The 19,110-nt window shown below is 37.6% G+C and overlaps 1 protein-coding gene across 7 annotated transcripts in view; it reads right to left on the bottom strand.

Annotated features, from left to right (window-relative positions):
• Window positions 1-1,814: 1,814 nt before the first annotated feature.
• LOC135100655 (H(+)/Cl(-) exchange transporter 7-like) overlaps window positions 1,815-19,110 on the bottom strand; it is a 31,477-nt gene continuing 14,181 nt past the window's right edge. For 6 of the 7 annotated variants that reach the window (XM_064003754.1, XM_064003751.1, XM_064003753.1 and 3 more), the window contains 9 exons: window positions 17,300-17,431; window positions 16,759-16,918; window positions 15,414-15,561; window positions 14,734-14,827; window positions 14,416-14,585; window positions 9,479-9,658; window positions 8,282-8,371; window positions 6,777-6,977; window positions 1,815-6,605 (listed from right to left, as the gene is read on the bottom strand). In XM_064003754.1, coding sequence (XP_063859824.1) covers window positions 6,246-6,605; window positions 6,777-6,977; window positions 8,282-8,371; window positions 9,479-9,658; window positions 14,416-14,585; window positions 14,734-14,827; window positions 15,414-15,561; window positions 16,759-16,918; window positions 17,300-17,431 — 1,535 coding nt within the window. In that variant the 3' untranslated portion in view covers window positions 1,815-6,245. The remainder of the gene's footprint in view (window positions 6,606-6,776; window positions 6,978-8,281; window positions 8,372-9,478; window positions 9,659-14,415; window positions 14,586-14,733; window positions 14,828-15,413; window positions 15,562-16,758; window positions 16,919-17,299; window positions 17,432-19,110) is intronic. The other variant, XM_064003756.1, reaches the window with a different exon arrangement.

The following is a 19,110-nucleotide window of genomic DNA, read 5'->3' on the forward strand; positions in this document are numbered from 1 at the left end:
TACACATTGTATATAATAATAATAATAATAATAATAATAATAATAATAATAATAATAATAGTGATAATAATAATGATTGTAATAATAATAATAATAATAATAATAATAATAATAATAATAATAATAATAATAATAGTAATGATAATAATAATGATACTAATAATAATAATGAGGATGATTATATATATATATATATATATATATATATATATATATATATATATATATATATATATATATATATATATATATATATATATATATATATATATATATATATATATATATATATATATATATATATATATATATGTATGTGTGTGTGTTTTTTTTTTTTTTTTGTGTGTGTGTAAGGGAGGAAGACCCAAGGGTAAAGGAAAATTCAGGGAAAAGGATCTGCAGATTGTCTTTTCCATAAGAGGAAAGAAGAAAATGGTAAAGGAGAGATGAACAAGGAGATGGATAGAATATGGGTGACAACAAATGGAAAGGTGTGTGTGTGTGTGTGTGTGTGTGTGTGTGTGTGTGTGACAATCTAGTCAGAAAAGCCCTTTCCATCATCACAGATACATAGGTGATGGAAAAAAAATGAGATGATGGAAGAGGAACTCAGATTGGGAAATAGTATCTATATTTTTTATGCTAGTCTTGTGATACAAACTAAGTGGCATGATCAGCTGTATGGCTGTACGTTCATAACGAGAACACAGTGTGAAAGTTTGGTTAAGCTCTGAGTTGAAAATGGTTAGGAAAATATCAGAACTCATGGGCACAGCTATGGTTGATAACTTGTAAAGTTTGCAAACCTTTTACTTTTTCTTCCAACTGAAAAATCCCATTGCTTGTAAAAATATTCCTAGAAATACATAAGTGTTGTACTTCAATTTAATCTTAAATAAAGCACATTTTCCATGTTTTTTTTCTTCTTATGCTGGAACTTATTACCAGATGAATATAGCTCTGAATAAAGTTTTTGGCTTTGGTAAAAAACAACACACACACACACACCTCTGTACCTCAGTCTTACTTCTCTAGCTTTGCCCCAAAACTAATAAATATTCTCTTCCATTTTTTTTTTTTTTTTTTTCTTATCACTCCCTATGAAAACACATGACCTACAGTTTGTTACCTCTGTCTCCTCTCACCATGTAATGTGGCATCTCAGACTTTCTGTTATCGCTGCAGAAAGCCTTCCACTACAAATCATTCGTGTCACTATTGTCCATCTACTCCAACTAGCCTGCATTCTCTCTTCTCATCTCCACTCTCTATTCACATAATACAGTTGATCCCAAATATTCAAGATAATGAGATGAGATGGAAAAGCGCCTCTTCCAAGGATTTAAATTCATCAATCTTTGCCACCTCTACACTTTGCAGCCTCACTGTTTGCTGAACATCACTCATTTACACCCAAATACTCTATATTGCTTCTGTTTACTTTCATTCCTATTCTCTCTTACGTATATGCTCCATCTCTCTTACTCCATATCAACTTTGTCTTGGCTCTCACTACCTAACACAAAGTTCTCCACAAACATTCACAGAAGCTCCATTCTAATCTTTTCTATATCTTCATTGTTTGACTAATGAACTTTATACCTACCTTTATACCTCCCTATCACCTCTGCACATTGCTTTTGCTCTTCAAAATCAAAACTAGCACACTTTTTCCTACACTCTTCATTTATGCTAGTAATGTTAAACTTCTACATAAGTTAAATATTTCTGCACTTACAGGAATTAAGAATTTATAACCACCATAACCAATTTCTTTGAAATAGTATAAGGTGATGAGTCAAAACAAATTATTGGCCTCTATTCTAGGTATTTATTTATATTATACTTATCAAAACTTATTTCTAGATTAACAACCAACAGTTCTGATAAAAAGTGATAACTTGAAATTATAAAATATCTCATTGAACCTTTATGACACTATGAGTGAAAAAATCCTTGACTAAATTCATAATTTTTCATTTGTAGATATATAATTTTTTTTTCTTTTTACTTTTTCCTTTCAATAAACATTTGAAGTCAAGGACTTGGAAGATGTTCATCATTTCCTCCCCTCACCAAGCTGGCCTTCACCCAAACCACCACTAAAAAGGACACAACCTTGTCAGCTTCATATTTTCAGCTGTTAGTCTCAGTCTCACATTTATCACATCTTCACAAAAAGACCAGCTACTCCCAGAGTATTTACCCAGCAAACTTATCACAGTAATAGTTCCTTAAGGTAGCAATGGATGTATGAAATTAAAATACTATTTTCATGAGTGAAAAGAGATTTCCACAGATCTTTGCAAAATAACCTAACAATCTGAAAGACAAAATGTAAAAAAATGCACTTCTTCCAGAATGTTTCTATAGATATATACAGTAGTAATGCTCTCAAGAAAATTCTATACACAAACCAAAATCTTAGCCATAATCAAAATATGCACATGAAGTCAAATACTCAAAGTAATTTGTTATATTGGTAATGCATAGCTATTTAACATACCAAAACCATTTGAAAATTAATGAAAGCATACTCTATATTATATATAATTTTTATGTGAATTATGGATAAAATAATTCAGGAAAAAAGACCTGATACCAATGTGTGTGCAAAGGTTGTCCATCCTTACCACAGCAAATACTGTACTCACATATCTCTTTATATCATAGGAATGTCTCATGTTTGTCAGATTTCACTAAACATTACAGATCAACCTTTAGCAGAGAGATGATAATGATATTAACAACCTTTTGATGTCTTTTTTGCAGCACTTGTTTACACACACACACACACACACACACACACACACACACACACACACACACACACACACACACACACACACACACACACACACACACACATATAAAACTGTTAGTCTCTCACACCTGAGGGACTATACATACATACAGAATAGAATTGTTAGCCTTCTATTCCTACCAGACAGTACAGTCCCAGTTCAGCAAACAGTCACAGTTCAGCAAACTTTCCATTAATGTTCCATGTTAATTCTATGGATCCATTTGACACATGTAGTATTACATCACTCTTGACTTAGGGAGTCAAAATGGTTGTCATTCTTATAAGCACCTTTTGGATAGGGACACTAATACAAAAAATAAATTTTACATAAAAACATTTTGTTCTTAATGCATCTATTTCTAATGTCATTCATAATTTCCATAAACTAACAAAAATCAATGATGAAATATTCAGTTCTTTAAGGTGCTTTTATTTTGTTTTGTCATATTTGTATCAAACTTGAAAAAAGCCATCATTGGTGAGCAGTCACTACAAACGCCAGGTTTCCACTCTTGGCTGTCACCCACCACTGCTGCACTTAAAGATAAATCCTTCCTTACATATTATTTATATATTATTTTTTCCCTCTTATTTTGCATAATATATATATATATATATATATATATATATATATATATATATATATATATATATATATATATATATATATATATATATATATATATATATATATATATATATCATCATTTAATATTTAATATTAATATATCATTAGTCTGGCACTTATTGTTTTTTAAGTAGCAGAAAAAACAAGGTATTTTCAGTTGAAGCCAATTCATGTGGTACACCATAAAAAGTTAATGCTCTCTCTCTCTCTCTCTCTCTCTCTCTCTCTCTCTCTCTCTCTCTCTCTGCCTCCTATTTCTCTCTCTCTCTCTCTCTCTCTCTCTCTCTCTCTCTCTCTCTCTCTCTCTCTCTCTCTCTCTCTCTCTCTCTCTGTATCAATAATGCATTTGTTTCTGTTGCTGATATCAAGATGAAGACATCAGCCATCAAATACATAATATTTTCTAATATATGAGTGAGTTCCTGCCATATTTGGAGGTAATCTCATATAAAAAAAATATACCAACTTTAACCATTAGGAGACATGTCACTATACTAAAATAAATTTCTCTGACAACTTATATTAAAAACTGTATTGTGCTAATTTTCATGAATTCATAATTCTATTATATATGAAATGAGCCACAGGAAGACTGTCTGAGGAATGGATTCATAAAGTGTATGATGTACTAGGTGGATGGACTCAATCATCATTACTCATACCAGACATGAACACTTAAAGAGAAAAGAAAAGATAAGGCATAGGAACTTCCCAAATTTTTAAATGACAGAAAATATGGCAAGATTTAAAAGAAACTGAAGATCAAATTAAAAGCCTGTACAAAGCTGAGAAACCCAAGAAATTGTAAGAGACTATTCTCAATAACTGGACATACCTTTAACAAATGCACATATTACATATGTACTATAAGTTTATGATGAAAGAATTAAATACTCCCAGGCAGAACTGTTACATGCCTCATCTATACGTCTGGACTTAAAAGACAAGTATTTAAAAGTTGTAGTTACTTAAAAATTCCACAGGTAACAAATACAAGTGAACATCCCTGAGGAAATGTGAGCAGATCAGGCAGCTCACACACACAAAAAGATACCAAAAGCCTCACAAAATATGCACATGTTTTGCCTCGTGACTCATCTGCAACAAAATAAATTTCAAATGCTTTACACTTTATCATCAATGAAACTGTCAGTATTCTGAAAGACTCCATACATGCCTGGCCATTCTAGCCTTCACTTATGACAGTTTGTTGGCCTACAGAGTCTAGCAGCAGCCTCCTTAGCACTTACACTAAATGATCCAGCACTGAAATGAGAGAATATGTTATTACTGATACCTGAATTCTTCCTTGCATCTTGCAAAGGATTATTCTTTTTTACGGAATATGTATGAACTACATTTCTCTTAAGCTTGATGTTCTTTTCATTAGTGTATCTTAAATGAAAATTTTATAAAATATATGAATGTCAAGAATCGCTTGACATTTCAAAGAACAGCCAATATATGAAATCATTTAATAACTATTATACAAATTCAAGTAGCTTTCCTCTTGTAAATGTAATGACAACCATTTTCCCTTTACAAGTGGCATATCATCTCACTGGCCACTATCACTAATGTCCAACAGAAATATTTACTTGACTAAAAATTTTCCTAAGTCATCTTTATTACTTAATTGTACCTTTTGTATGAAAAAAATAAATAAATAAATAAATAAAAAATTATCCCGTTCTTGAAGATTCATTATAGTAATTGTAACATCAGATTTTTTACTATGACAAAAACAAAACTTCAGGAGCTTCCATACTTGTCTAGAAGCCTCCTACATCACATACTCATATTTCTGTGAATATGGATAGAAATATAAGGCAGATACAAATTTCTTTCTTATCCTTTTCTTTTAAAACCTAACCGTACAACCTGTCATGATTTGCTTACACACACACACACACACACCCACACACACACACACACACACACACACACACACAATATTATAATATATCAAGATAATAACTATAAAAAAATAATTATCTATTACAAATATTCCTTATAGTATGAAATGCCTTCTATCATTGCTGTACAAAATATATAATCATATTTCCACCAATATTCTTATTCTTATTATTCTTCTTCTTATTATTATTATTAACACATTCAGCTCATCCTTCCTTAACAATCTTCCTCAAAATTATAAAAAAAATATCAATACAGAAATACACAATACAACTTTCATACTTGGAGATAGTGTTAAGTTGTCATGGTCCAGTGATACCATATGGCAGTAGTAGTAGTAGTAGTAGTAGTAGTAGTAGTAGTAGTAGTAGTAGTAGTAGTAGTAGTAGTAGTAGTAGTAGTAGTGTGGTGATGGTGGTGGTGGTGGTGGTGGTGGTGATAATAGTAGTAGTAAAAAGAATCATTATAAAAAATTATTCTAAAGCAATATCTAGTAAAATGGACAGCAATAACAGCTCAGTCAAACAGCAATGATACTTCCCACTTCTCACAACAGTACCCAGAGCATAAAGAGGTTGCTTAGTCAAGATAACACCCATACTGTCAGGTAAGTTTCCAGTTGCATTCTCATCTGTAATGTTTGGCCATGATATTAATAGCTGAGGAAAACAACAGAAAGGCTCAAGTATGTGTGCCTGTGGATACTATAATGATACCATTTCCACCAGTAAAAGCTGAGAGACAGAGAGAGAGAGAGAGAGAGAGAGAGAGAGAGAGAGAGAGAGAGAGAGAGAGAGAGAGAGAGAGAGAGAGAGAGAGAGAAATGCACACACACACACACACACACACACACACACACACACACACACACACACACACACACACACACACACACTAGGCAACATTATCGTATATAACTAACTCTTCCAACCCCATCTGGCCTCTATGTTTCCATACCCTATACTTGACTAAATCTTTTCGGGTTACCATACCCACAACCTCTCTGGAGTCATTCACCACAACCAAATGGCGTAACCCTAAGGCACGAAAGAGATTGAACATGCGTGGCAGAGGAGTGCAAGATACTACAGAATAAGGGGAGGGATTGTGGAATGGTCGAAGGTCAATCGTGCATTCTAGATCCTCTTCAGTGAGGTCCACTTCCTGGAGTGTGAAGTAGCGTGGATAAGACAGGCGAAACAGGCGGATGTCAACCTTGCTGCTTTCCCACACATGAGCATTCTCATTGAATACCTGTTTGGAATGAAGATTAGGTATGTTGATATTATCATTAACATTACTACTATTACCATAATTGCAATTACTACTAACACTATCCCTCAACTTCTAATAATATTCCTTATCTTAATGCATTTCCTTTACAGCCAATTCTAACTACACTCCATGGCCAAGTTTATTACTTACTTTATGTTTTAGCAGCACAGTCAACTGAGAGCGAAGTATCAGCCCCCGCAAGGTTCCATACGATTTGAAGTTTCTTGCCTCCTCCTCTGTAGGAATTGAATCCACAACAGGGAAGCCATTATATGTGCAGGATTTCAGGATTTCAACAATACGGCTAACCTTCTCCACAGTACGTAAGGTTGTAACAGGACGATTCAAAACCTGTAAAAAACGAAGCAGTGTAAGAAAAATTACTTTAGAACTTTGGATATGGTACTTTTAAAGTGAAAAGAGTCATACCCAGAAATGGATGGAAGCTTTTCCACCAGCTTATCTACCTGCCTGCCTGTGTTATATTATAGAGGATTTATCCTACACTGTACTTAACAATATCCAAACTACAGTCACTGCACACTAAGCTGATCTAGAAGTCCCACAAGAAGGTGCAGTCCATGTTCACTGCATCAAGTTAACACCTGGGAGGAAAAAATTGATGGAAACCTCACAGAACATTTAATTGCATGATGCATGTGTGATGACAAATTTATTTTTTTAATTATTTTCTATTTTACAGTACACTAATTACTTTGACTTTTCTTTCACTATACTTAATCTTTGTCCCTCTCACTTCAGACCTCATCATTATAATTACATTACAAGCTTGAATCAATCTTATAAAAATACAATGAGATAGATATTACTCAGGTAAATAAAGAGCAAAAGAGGCATATATATATATATATATACATGCATATTACCATGGCTGTTCCATCAAAACAGGAGTTAGCCAAGATAAGGCAAACAATTTCCACATTCACACTCATTCACACTGCTCTCAGTTCCTTGGGTCCTGACAGAGAAGAGAAGGTACTCCTGCCTTCATTTTACAAGGATCAATTGCACACCTTGGACAGTTTAGTCTGGAACAAGGTTCCTTCATAGCAAGTATCCTCCCCACTACACCTTATTACTCCACACCTGTGTGAAACTATCGATGTGTGGTGCCTCCCTCAGAGGTCACAGGACCATATCATTCCTCACACATTTACAACTGCTCTCCATTCTCACTTGTCACACATAATCATTCTATTATGCTCCACTGTCAGTCCTCTTCTCTTTAAGACCTCTTTTACACAATCTATCCATCCCTTACATGGTCTACCTTACAAGTTCACATCCCCCACACTTATCTTACTATCTTCACCAGCCATCCTCTATTCTTTCATTTTGTCCATACTATCTCAGCATATGGCTTTCATTACTAATTACAATGATTGATGATATAGATACACCTATAACATGATAGAAAATATTACAGTAATTGAGAGGAAAAGTGGGTGAGTAGGATAAATGAAGTAAAGGTGTGTGTGTAAAGCCATAAGTAAAGATTAGGCAGGAGGAGTGACTACCATCCTTCTCAAAAGAAAATTGTCAAAATGCAGGCATGAAGAAGACCTTGATAAATGTAACCTCATAATTTTGCAGTCTTTTATATACTTGTCCCAACCATGACTGCTAAAACTCACCTCACTAGCATATATGTTATTTGAGAGAGGGGGAGCATCCCATGCCATGATAGGAACCCCTTGCATCTGGATGTGTATGTCATACAAACCCTGCAAAAGAAAATAAATGATAATGCATACAAACACATTATTGGCTAAAAGATAATGCCCTCATCCAGGACTTTTTTGGTATGCACCAAATCCCTCCTCTCAAGACATGGCTGCTCATGATTCCAGGCTGTTCCCCCAAGCTAAAAATGGTGCTAAAAGGATTTCAGTCTGAGAGCCAAGGAAGCATGCAGAACATGCAACTGGCAGTTATTCTGTAACAGTACTTTCAAAAATGTTTCTAACATTAAAAGGACCTTGGGCTAAGTCTGTTAAATCACAAAGGGGCTAAAAACCTGAAAAGCAAGGCACTTTTCTTCTCACCACCTAAGCTCGGATAGTTTTAGATTTATTATGTAAGCACACACACACACACACACACACACACACACACACACACACACACACACACACACACACACACAAAGATATACAGAAACTGGAAAGAAATCAGAGGATAATGACAAAGATGATACCAGAATTGAAAGACTTAAACTGTGAAGAAAGACTTGAAGAGATGGGATTACCAACACTACAAGAGAGAAGAGAAAGAGGAGAACTGATAACAATGTACAAATTAGTAAACAATATAAAAAGAATAGACAGAAATTACGATGCCACAGATAGAGGAGGGAGAGAAACGGACAAGGTGGGCATGGGAAGAAAATAAAGAAGAGTGGACGTTTGAGAGAGACATAAAGAAATAGAGCTTCCTATACTGAACTATTGAAATCCGGAATGATTTGAAGGAAGAGGTGTGGCAAACAGTGTACACATGTTTAAAAAGAAACTGTATAAATATCGTTACGGAGACAGCACAAAATGGGCTTTGGCTCTTGCCCTGTACAATACAACTAAGTAAATACAAGTAGGAAAATACACACACACACACACACACACACACACACACACACACACACACACACACACACACACACACACACACGACAACACAAGCCTAGTATGGCTCTTATTCTGTATCTCACAACTAGGTAAACACACACACACACACACACACACACACACTTTCTTCCTTCCAAATTTTCATAACAATTCACAGACTGACAGGGGATGAAAGTGATTGAGAAGCCTTATTCTCCATTTACTTACTTCATTGAAGAAGTCTCCAACCCATTTGGCTACCATCAAGACAATCATAAGAGGCAGACCAAAGGTGATATTCCCAACACACTCCATCAGAATGACTGTCAGGCTGATGGTCATGCGTACAACACCACCAAGCATGGCACCAGCTCCTACAAGTGCATACTTCCCCTCATTCAACCAACTCTGCAATAACAGAACAGGGCCTCATTCTCTATAAGCATTTGTTTGATATAGTGTTGATTGAAATACATGTATTCTTTTAGGAATAGTTCATTCCTGGCTTATCATCAATACTAAATTTGCTCACTAACACTGCTCATTGAGCACTAATAAAAAAACATGAAATTAGAAAGTAAACATAGTATTTTTATTTTTTACAATTTCTGCTGCCATGAACCAGACGCTTGCCCAAGGAAACATTCTTCATGTGATATTGGAATATCAACACATTCTAAATCATCGCTGTCCAGCCTGTGATGGAGTATCTTCTACATCACTGCATAAAGATAAATATGAAGTAAACATGAAGTAAATTTTAGGAAAGCAGCTTAAAGTACTTCTAGCAAAGCAAAATGCTATTAGAACTATTGGCAGTTCTTTTAAAATTACTATAATTGCTGCAGTACAAGATGCAGTTGCAAATACGACACACCTGTGTGTGTGTGTGTGTGTGTGTGTGTGTGTGTGTGTGTGTGTATGTGTGTGTGTGTGTGTGTGTGTGTGTGTGTGTGTGTGTGTGTGTGTGTGTGTGTGTGTGTGTGTGTGTGTGTGTGTGTGTGTGTGTGTGTGTGCCAGAATTTTGATACTAACCGAATGCAAAACACACATCTGTTGTTATGTTTTGTAGCACCATGCCCAAAATGTCCTATAAATTAGTGCTTATGAATTTAAGGAGGAGGCAGTAGACACCTGCCGAAACGATAATTACTCCCAGTGAGGTCTAAAGCACTGTTCAGGAGGTGCTGTGAACTTATCATTAAACCCAGCTGTGACCTCACTGAACGTTTCCCTTTGTGTCTTACAACACAAGGGAGCAGTCACAGCCTGCCCTCTAAAGACAACTCTCTTCCTCCACACAAAACTACAAGCACCTAATAACACACACACACCCTTCACTCAAAAATTTTTAAATCATCATGGCAACTCCTACACCAGCCTCGGAGTCCCCATCTGGGTAGGGGACCATAAATGTCCCCAGGTCGGACTGCCTTTCTGTCAACAACCCTACATGTCCTGACACCCCCCTCAACTTTTTCTTCATTAACTTCTGCAACATTCATGGTCTAAGATCTAATTTTCAATCTGTAGAACACCACCTCTCCTCTTCTAAACCTCATCTTCTTTTCCTCACTGAAACTCAGGTGTCTGAGGCAACTGACAGTAGCCCCTTTTCTATCCCCTCCTACTTTCTCTATCCTCATTTTTGACCCGAAGCTGGATGCTGCATTTATGTGCGCAATGACTTAACCTGCTCTCGTGCCCACGCTCTTGAATCTTCTGAGTTTTCCACCATCTGGCTACGACCACAGAGTCACTCTCAAACTAAATTTATCTGTGCTGTATACCTTTCACCTAACTCCTCTGACTATAAGAAATTCTTTGAATACTTAACTTAAAAAAGTGGAGCACATTCTGATCCTCTTCCCTTTTGCAGAGATCTCCATTCTTGGAGACTTCAATGTTCACCACCAGCTTTGGCTTTCCTCTCCCTTCACTGACGATCCTGGTGAACTAGCCTTCAACTTTGCTATCCTCCACGACCTAGAGCAATTGGTGCAACACCCTACTCGTATTCCTGACCATCTTGGAGATACGCCCAACATTCTTGACCTTTTCCTGACCTCTAATCCTTCTGCTTATGCTGTCACCCTTTCTTCTCCATTGGGCTCCTCCGATCACAATCTCATATCTGTATCTTGTCCTATTGCTCCAATCCCTTCTCAGGATCCCGCTAAGCGAAGGTGCCTCTGGCATTTTTGCCTCTGCTAGTTGGGGAGACTTGAGGAGGTATTATGCTGATTTTCCTTGGAATGACTAATGCTTCCGTGTCAGAGACCCGTTTTTGTGTGCTGAGCACATAACAGGTGATAGTGTCTGGCATGGAGGCGTACATTCTTCACTCTTTTTCTCATTGTAAACCTTCTAAACCTTGGTTTAACACAGCTTGTTCTCGTGCTATACATGATAGAGAGGTGACCCACAGAAGGTACTTAAGCCTTCCATCACCAGAATCTCATGCACTTTATATTTCTGCCCAGAACCATGCCAAGTCTGTTCTCCAACTAGCCAAAAACTCCTTCATTAACAGAAAGTGTCAAAACCTTTCAAGATCTAACTCACCTCATGACTTCTGGCATCTAGCCAAAAATATCTCCAATAACTTTGCTTCTTCTTCTTTCCCTCCTTTATTTCAACCAGATGGCACCACTGCTATCACATCTATTTCTAAAGCTGAACTCTTTGCTCAAACCTTTGCTAAAAACTCTACCTTGGACAATTCTGGGCTTGTTCCTCCCTCTCCTCCACCCTCTGACTACTTCATGCCACGTATTAAAATTCTTCACAATGATGTTTTCCATGCCCTCGCTGACCTAAACCCTCAGAAGGCTTACGGACCTGATGGGGTCCCCCCTATTGTTCTCCAAAACTGTGCCTCCGTGCTTGCACCTTGCCTAGTCAAACTCTTTCAGCTCTGTCTGTCAACATCTACCTTTCCTTCTTGCTGAAAGTTTGCCTACATTCAACCTGTTCCTAAAAAGAGTGACCATTCTAATCCCTCAAACTACCATCCTATTGCTTTAATTTCCTGCCTATCTAAAGTTTTTGAATCTATCCTCAACAGGAAGATTCTTAAACATTTATCACTTCACAACCTTCTATCTGATCGCCAATACAGGTTCCATCAAGGCCGCTCTACTGGTGATCTTCTGGCTTTCCTTACTGAGTCTTGGTCATTCTCTTTTAGAGATTTTAGTGAAACTTTTGCTGTTGACTTGGACATATCAAAAGCTTTTGATAGAGTCTGGCACAAAGCTTTGATTTCCAAACTACCCTCCTACGGCTTCTATCCTTCTCTCTGTAACTTCATTTCAAGTTTCCTTTCTGACCGTTCTATTGCTGCTGTGGTAGACGGTCACTGTTCTTCTCCTAAATCTATTAACAGTGGTGTTCCTCAGAGTTCTGTCCTGTCACCCACTCTCTTCTTATTATTCATTAATGATCTTCTAAACTAAACTTCTTGTCTTATCCACTCCTACGCTGATGATACCACCCTGCACTTTTCCACGTCTTTTCATAGATGTCCAACCCTTCAGGAGGTAAACATTTCACGCAGATAAGCCACAGAACGCCTGACTTCTGATCTTTCTAAAATTTCTGATTGGGGCAGAGCAAACTTGGTATTGTTCAGTGCCTCAAAAACTCAATTCCTCCATCTATCAACTCGACACAACCTTCCAGACAACTATCCCCTCTTTTTCAATGACATTCACCTGTCCCCCTCTTCTATACTGAACATCCTCGGTCTGTCCTTTACTTATAATCTGAACTGGAAACTTCACATCTCATCTCTAGCTAAAACAGCTTCTATGAAGTTAGGTGTTCTGAGACATCTCCGCCAGTTTTTCTAACCCCCCAAGCTGCTAACTCTGTACAAATGCCTTATCCGTCCATGTATGGAGTATGCTTCACATGTCTGGGGGGGTTCCACTCATACTGCTCTTCTAAACAGGGTGGAATCAAAAGCTTTTCGTCTCATCAACTCCTCTCCTCTAACTGACTGTCTTCAGCCTCTCTCTCACTGCTGCAATGTTGCATCTCTAGCTATCTTCTACCGATATTTTCATGCTAACTGCTCTTCTGATCTTGCTAACTGCATGCCTCCCCTCTTCCCGCGGCCTCGCTGCACAAGACTTTCTTCTAACGCAAGAGTTAACCAGTATTCTCAATCATTCATCCCTTTCTCTGGTAAACTCTGGAACTCCCTGCCTGCTTCTGAATTTTCACCTTCCTATGACTTGAATTCCTTCAAGAGGGAGGTTTCAAGACACATATTCATCAATTTTTTACTACTGCTTTGAGCCTTTTATGGGACTGGCATTTCAGTGGGCATCTTTTTTTTTTTTTATTGGATTTTTGTTGCCCTTGGCCAGTGTCCTTCCTACATAAAAAAAATAAATAAATAAATAAATAAAACATTTATGTATGTAGTCTTCTGCAAGAAGTGGGAAGTTTCTACCTTCATCTTGGTGATCTTTTTACAGATCTCCTTAGAGAAAATTGTTTATAAGTTCTTGATCAAGTAGTAACAGAAGTGATTTAGCATTTGCAAGGAAAAGATAATTTGTTATTGGTGCACCAAAAAAATGAGTGTGGGCATTGCTAGCACACACCTGAAGATCTAATCAGATGGTGACAATCTGGTGTGGTCTGCATACACCAGTTTACAATAATTTTTCACAGTTATACTTCTTTATGGGCACACCAGTAATTAACCAACTTAACCATCACCACAACACAGTGCAGGTGCAGTGCAAGTGTGGTCCTTGTGTGAGCAGTTCTACATTTTGTAACCGATTTCTCATTCGGTAATACCACTGCACATAAGCATCAGCTTATTCTTTTTGATATTGTACATTACTGTGATTATTATGAACAGCTTTGCTGCATGGACTAATGTTCAACATAGATCATCCACAGCCAGATCACCATAGCCGTACACAATGGGGCTGTTCTGCACTCTGTGCTCAACCTCTCATTCAATAATATGGCCACACTGGACACCGGGTGATATTTGCATTCCTCAAAAAAATATTGTCTTATCTACCAGCAAATACAATATGTATATACTATTTTGATCCTATTATTCTTAAGGTGAGACAAGATCAAACCCACAATATAATTGAATCAGAATTACACCTTAGGAAGTCATACTAACTAACCTGTCCAGGAAAGAGGAGCGTCATCAGCTTGCCAGTGAGACGGCCCCAGGCAGCCCCACATAGTAAAGTGGGGATGAAGAGGCCAGATGGAATGCCAAGGCCATAGGTCCAACAGGCCAAGAGGAAGTAGCATCCAAAGAAAACACTGAGGGTGAGCCATTCAAATGATTCTGAAAAAAGGAAAAAAATAAGAAAGACATGGAATTAAAGGAACAAGAGCAGTTTACAAAAGAGAAATTTCTCAATTACTAAACTCAAAACTATCACAATGATCTGAAGGAAACATTCTGTCATGCCTATTCCTTCTCCACAACTTACTAGATGGGTCATGAAAGAGGGAACGCACACTCTTCTCTGGTGTCTGGAACCAAATAGCAGCAACGGCACTTTCTTCACCATCATTGCAGTACATCTGGTGAAAACAGCAACAGTTATAACAGTTATATAATGCTTTTGTACAACTTTCTTTTGCCATATATGGTAAGTGGTCACTCAAGAGTAGAAAATTAAAAACTCTGAAACTACTCTACTTCAACCATTTCAAAATAGGATTATGAAGACTTCAATATTAAATTGGTACTTATTTTAATTATCTTTCAATAGTTGTCTTTTGGAAGAAGAATATTGGTTGGTCTCATTTTTTCTTTTTTTTTTGTGCCCTTGGACAGTGTGTGAGAAAAACTCCATACACATTCCCCAAATATTTATCTCCATTACAATCAAGCTGGTACCATTAATCTCTCATTTTTTTTTTTTTAATAATTCCAAGCCATTTACACATGAACAGCTGTAAAAATGTGCAGTACTCTTATCTGGGGACTTCTTTACAATCATCATGAAGTTTACATACATATTTGAAGATAAGAATGGCACTGAGAACAGTCAAGACCTTGTTTGCCTTTGCAATGAGATTTCCCTGGTGATCTTACATGTCCCATTTTCTGGAGAAATTATAAGCAGATAGATGACCAATAATCACTCATCTCTCTCTCTCTCACCTGTATAGGGTAACGGTCACTTCTACTGGCCTCATCTTCTATTTTCCGACAGTCATGCAACCCATAGATCATAAGGAATGCAACACTAGCTGTAGTACTTGCCACCAATATAGCCTCTGCCACTTTTTGCCATGGTCGTGTGATGTATCTGTTAGATGGAGGAGACTTGTCAAAAAACAGTCCCCCATATAGAAATGGGATAATGATAATACAGAAGAAGAAGAAGAAGAAGTGTGATGTATCTGTTAGTTTCATGAAGGTCCTAGTACTGGCTTTTATTTCACTAGATCAGGCATTTCTAAAAACGTCATGCTCTAAATAAGAACTTTAAACAAAAATTGATACACATTATGAAACAAGTAAGCAAGCAAAGAATAAATATAAAACTAATGAGGCTAGAAATGGAGCTAATAGAGGCTACCAATGAAGCTGATCATGTTTACATAAAGATTCATCAGCAAGAATATTACGAGTACAAATACTGAGGTGATATCACAAAATATGTAAAAGGCAAGATAGACAAGGTTGACATAGAGCCACATCCCTCACTCATCCCTGCATCCTAAATCACATCCTCACCAGCATTCACCACCTTTACTCAGAATATCCCTGCTGTTCCTAATTCTGTGGTACAAACATTAAATGCTGCAAATAATGTCTGGAGTAATGCTCTTCCACTACAATGACTACATCACATTTTTCCTGTCACAATCTCATTCTCTTAATTTGTCAGTGTCTCACTACCATATGTAAGTAAAAATAAAAGAAAATTATCTAAAATAACTGAATCTGTATACTAACAGTCCACCTTTCAAAAAAAAATCTTACAAATATTGCTCAATGAAATATGGGTAAGAGAGAAGGAACTAAGACTCACTTCCTACATTAATTTCACCTATCATCACTCAATCATTTTCTCTCTATCCATAATCCTCTCACTTCCCCTTTTCTCTATCTATCACCACTTGGCCACATTCCTGTCCAAGCATCAGCCTTCAACATAATTTCTCTTTACTCATCTACACATCAGACTCCTCACTCCCTCCAGAGGCTTCCTCCAATAGGATTACAACTTGTCTCCACTGGTGCCTTTCAAGTTCATAACCATTCTGCTTGGCAAACTAAAAGCAACAAGAGACTAACCTATATAACACACACCTTTCCTTTCAAAATAATTATTAATGATGACAATAATGTCTATCCTTGCTTCTTTCTCTATTCACATTCTTAATCACATAATACTCAATTTTATCCCTCAACATCAGACTGTCTTCTCTATATATCATCCATGACAAGATCCCACATTCTACCCCATCTCCAACTCAAGCTCCACCAATACACTTACCTCATCCTTAATTGCGTTAGCTTAAAGTTGATGAAGTTATAGAGGGCTCCTAACAGTCCACCCATTACTCCCATCAGCAGGAAGGGAATGAACTCCCATATCTCATAAGTCAAATCCTCAAACTTTCCAAAGTTTAGGAGTCCATTGTAGGTCAGTTTACCTGGAAAGGAATAAGTTTGGCTGATGATTCTTCAAACATGACAGTGAACTTTAATATCTCTGCTTTATTACCTCTTGCCTGGTGCTGGTGCACACTGATGTAAGCTAATTGTGGCATTCACTAATAGAACAATCTCATCTCATTCACACTTTAAACCTAACCACTGCACCACCACATCTGTAATTAATTTTTAAATAGTACACTTTGAGCAGTTTCAATTTTTCCATATCTGGTTTCTAATCCAACTATACTGTACTATAATCTGATCCAACTTATCTTTCCTATCCCCATCATCCTCCTCCTTACAATATCATGAAGCAGCAGAACTAATCCCTGCTTCTCTAGTGGCCATTCAAGCACACTTTATCCAGTAGGTCTTACCTGGAACCCCATTGTAAGTTGACAGCACCAAGTTCAAAGTAAAAGCAGACATCATAGCACCAAAAAAGACACGCCAAGTCAATGCTTGATTCCAGAAGCTTGCGCCTTCTTCCAAAGAGAACAGAACACCACCTGTAGGAAAAGGTAGAGCAAAAAATACTGGTAATGATGTCTCTTTATATGCATGTATATACTTAAAGTTAATATAAAGTTTTGTTTAGTTTTAGGATTTGTGTGTGTCTTATTCACCTACAGTCATCTGCTGGTCACCCAGCCAGTCGTTCTCCCTACAGAAAGAGCTCAGAACTCATACTGACTGATCTTTGAGTGGGACTAAGGCCACTCACACACCACACACCAGGACAGCAAGGTCACAACCCCTCAGGATACATCCCATACCTACTTGCTGCTAGATGAACAGGGGCTACACATTAATAGGGTCGCCCATTTGCCTCACTATGCCAGGGACTTGAACTTTTACCTTCTCAGTTGTGAGCTGAACGTGCTAACCACTACATTACGGTGTGTGTGTGTGTGTGTGTGTGTGTGTGTGTGTGTGTGTGTGTGTGTGTGTGTGTGTGTGTGTGTGTGTGTGTGTGTGTGTGTGTGTGTGATTCACCTATGGTCGTCTGCTGGTCACCCAGCCAGCTGTTACCTTACAGAAAGAGCTCAGAGCTCGTAGTGACCAATCTTTGGGTAGGAATGAGACCACTTACACACCACGCACTGGGACAGCGAGGTCACAACTCCTCAGGTTACATCTCATACCTACTTGCTGCTAGGTGAACAGGGGCTACACATTAAGAGGCTCGCCCATTTGCCTTGCCATGCCCAGGATTCGATCCCAGGCCTTCTTGGTTGTGAGCCGAGCATTCTAACCACTACACTATGCAGTGTGTGTGTGTGTGTGTGTGTGTGTGTGTGTGTGTGTGTGTGTGTGTGTGTGTGTGTGTGTGTGTGTGTGTGTGTGTGTGTGTGTATTGGATTCCTCCCTTTGCAGAGATGTAGGCCTGATGTTTAGATAGACAGATTTTTTTACAAGAAAAAAATGTGGAAAAAATTATAACACTGTAAATGTGTAAAATGTGTTAACATCAGTAAAATGTGATAAGTGCAGGAGTTATCAATTTCCAGGTTGCATTAGATGTACATAATGTGGGAAAGGGCAAGTTGTGAAGAAAAGGGATGAAAAATTCTTGATAAGGTTCATGTTTTTTTTTGTTTTTTTTTATGTAGGAAGGATACTGGCCATGGGCAACAAAAATCTAATAAAAAAAAATGCCCACTGAAATGCAAGTCCCATAAAAGGGTCAAAGCAGTGGTCAAAAATTGGTGGATAAGTGTCTTGAAACTTCCCTCTTGAAGGAATTCAAGTCATAGGAAGGTGGAAATACAGAAGCAGGTAGGGAGTTCCAGAGTTTACCAGAGAAAGGGATGAATGATTGAGAATACTGGTTAACTCTTGCATTAGAGAGGTGGACAGAATAGGGGTGAGAGAAAGAAGAAAGTCTTGTGTAGTGAGGCCGCGGAAGGAGGGGAGGCAAGCAGTTAGCAAGATCAGAAGAGCAGTTGGCATGAAAATAGCGGTAGAAGACAGCTAGATATGCAACATTGCGGCGGTGAGAGAGAGGCTGAAGACAGTCAGTTAGAGGAGAGGAGTTGATGAGACAAAAAGCTTTTGATTCCACCCTGTCTAGAAGAGCAGTATGAGTGGAACCACCCCAGACATGTGGAACCCCCACAGACATGTGAAGCATACTCCATACATGGACGGATAAGGCCCTTGTACAGAGTTAGCAGCTGGGGGGGGT

Source organism: Scylla paramamosain, chromosome 5, assembly GCF_035594125.1.
Source record: "Scylla paramamosain isolate STU-SP2022 chromosome 5, ASM3559412v1, whole genome shotgun sequence".
In the NCBI taxonomy this organism is placed as follows: Eukaryota; Metazoa; Arthropoda; class Malacostraca; order Decapoda; family Portunidae; genus Scylla; species Scylla paramamosain.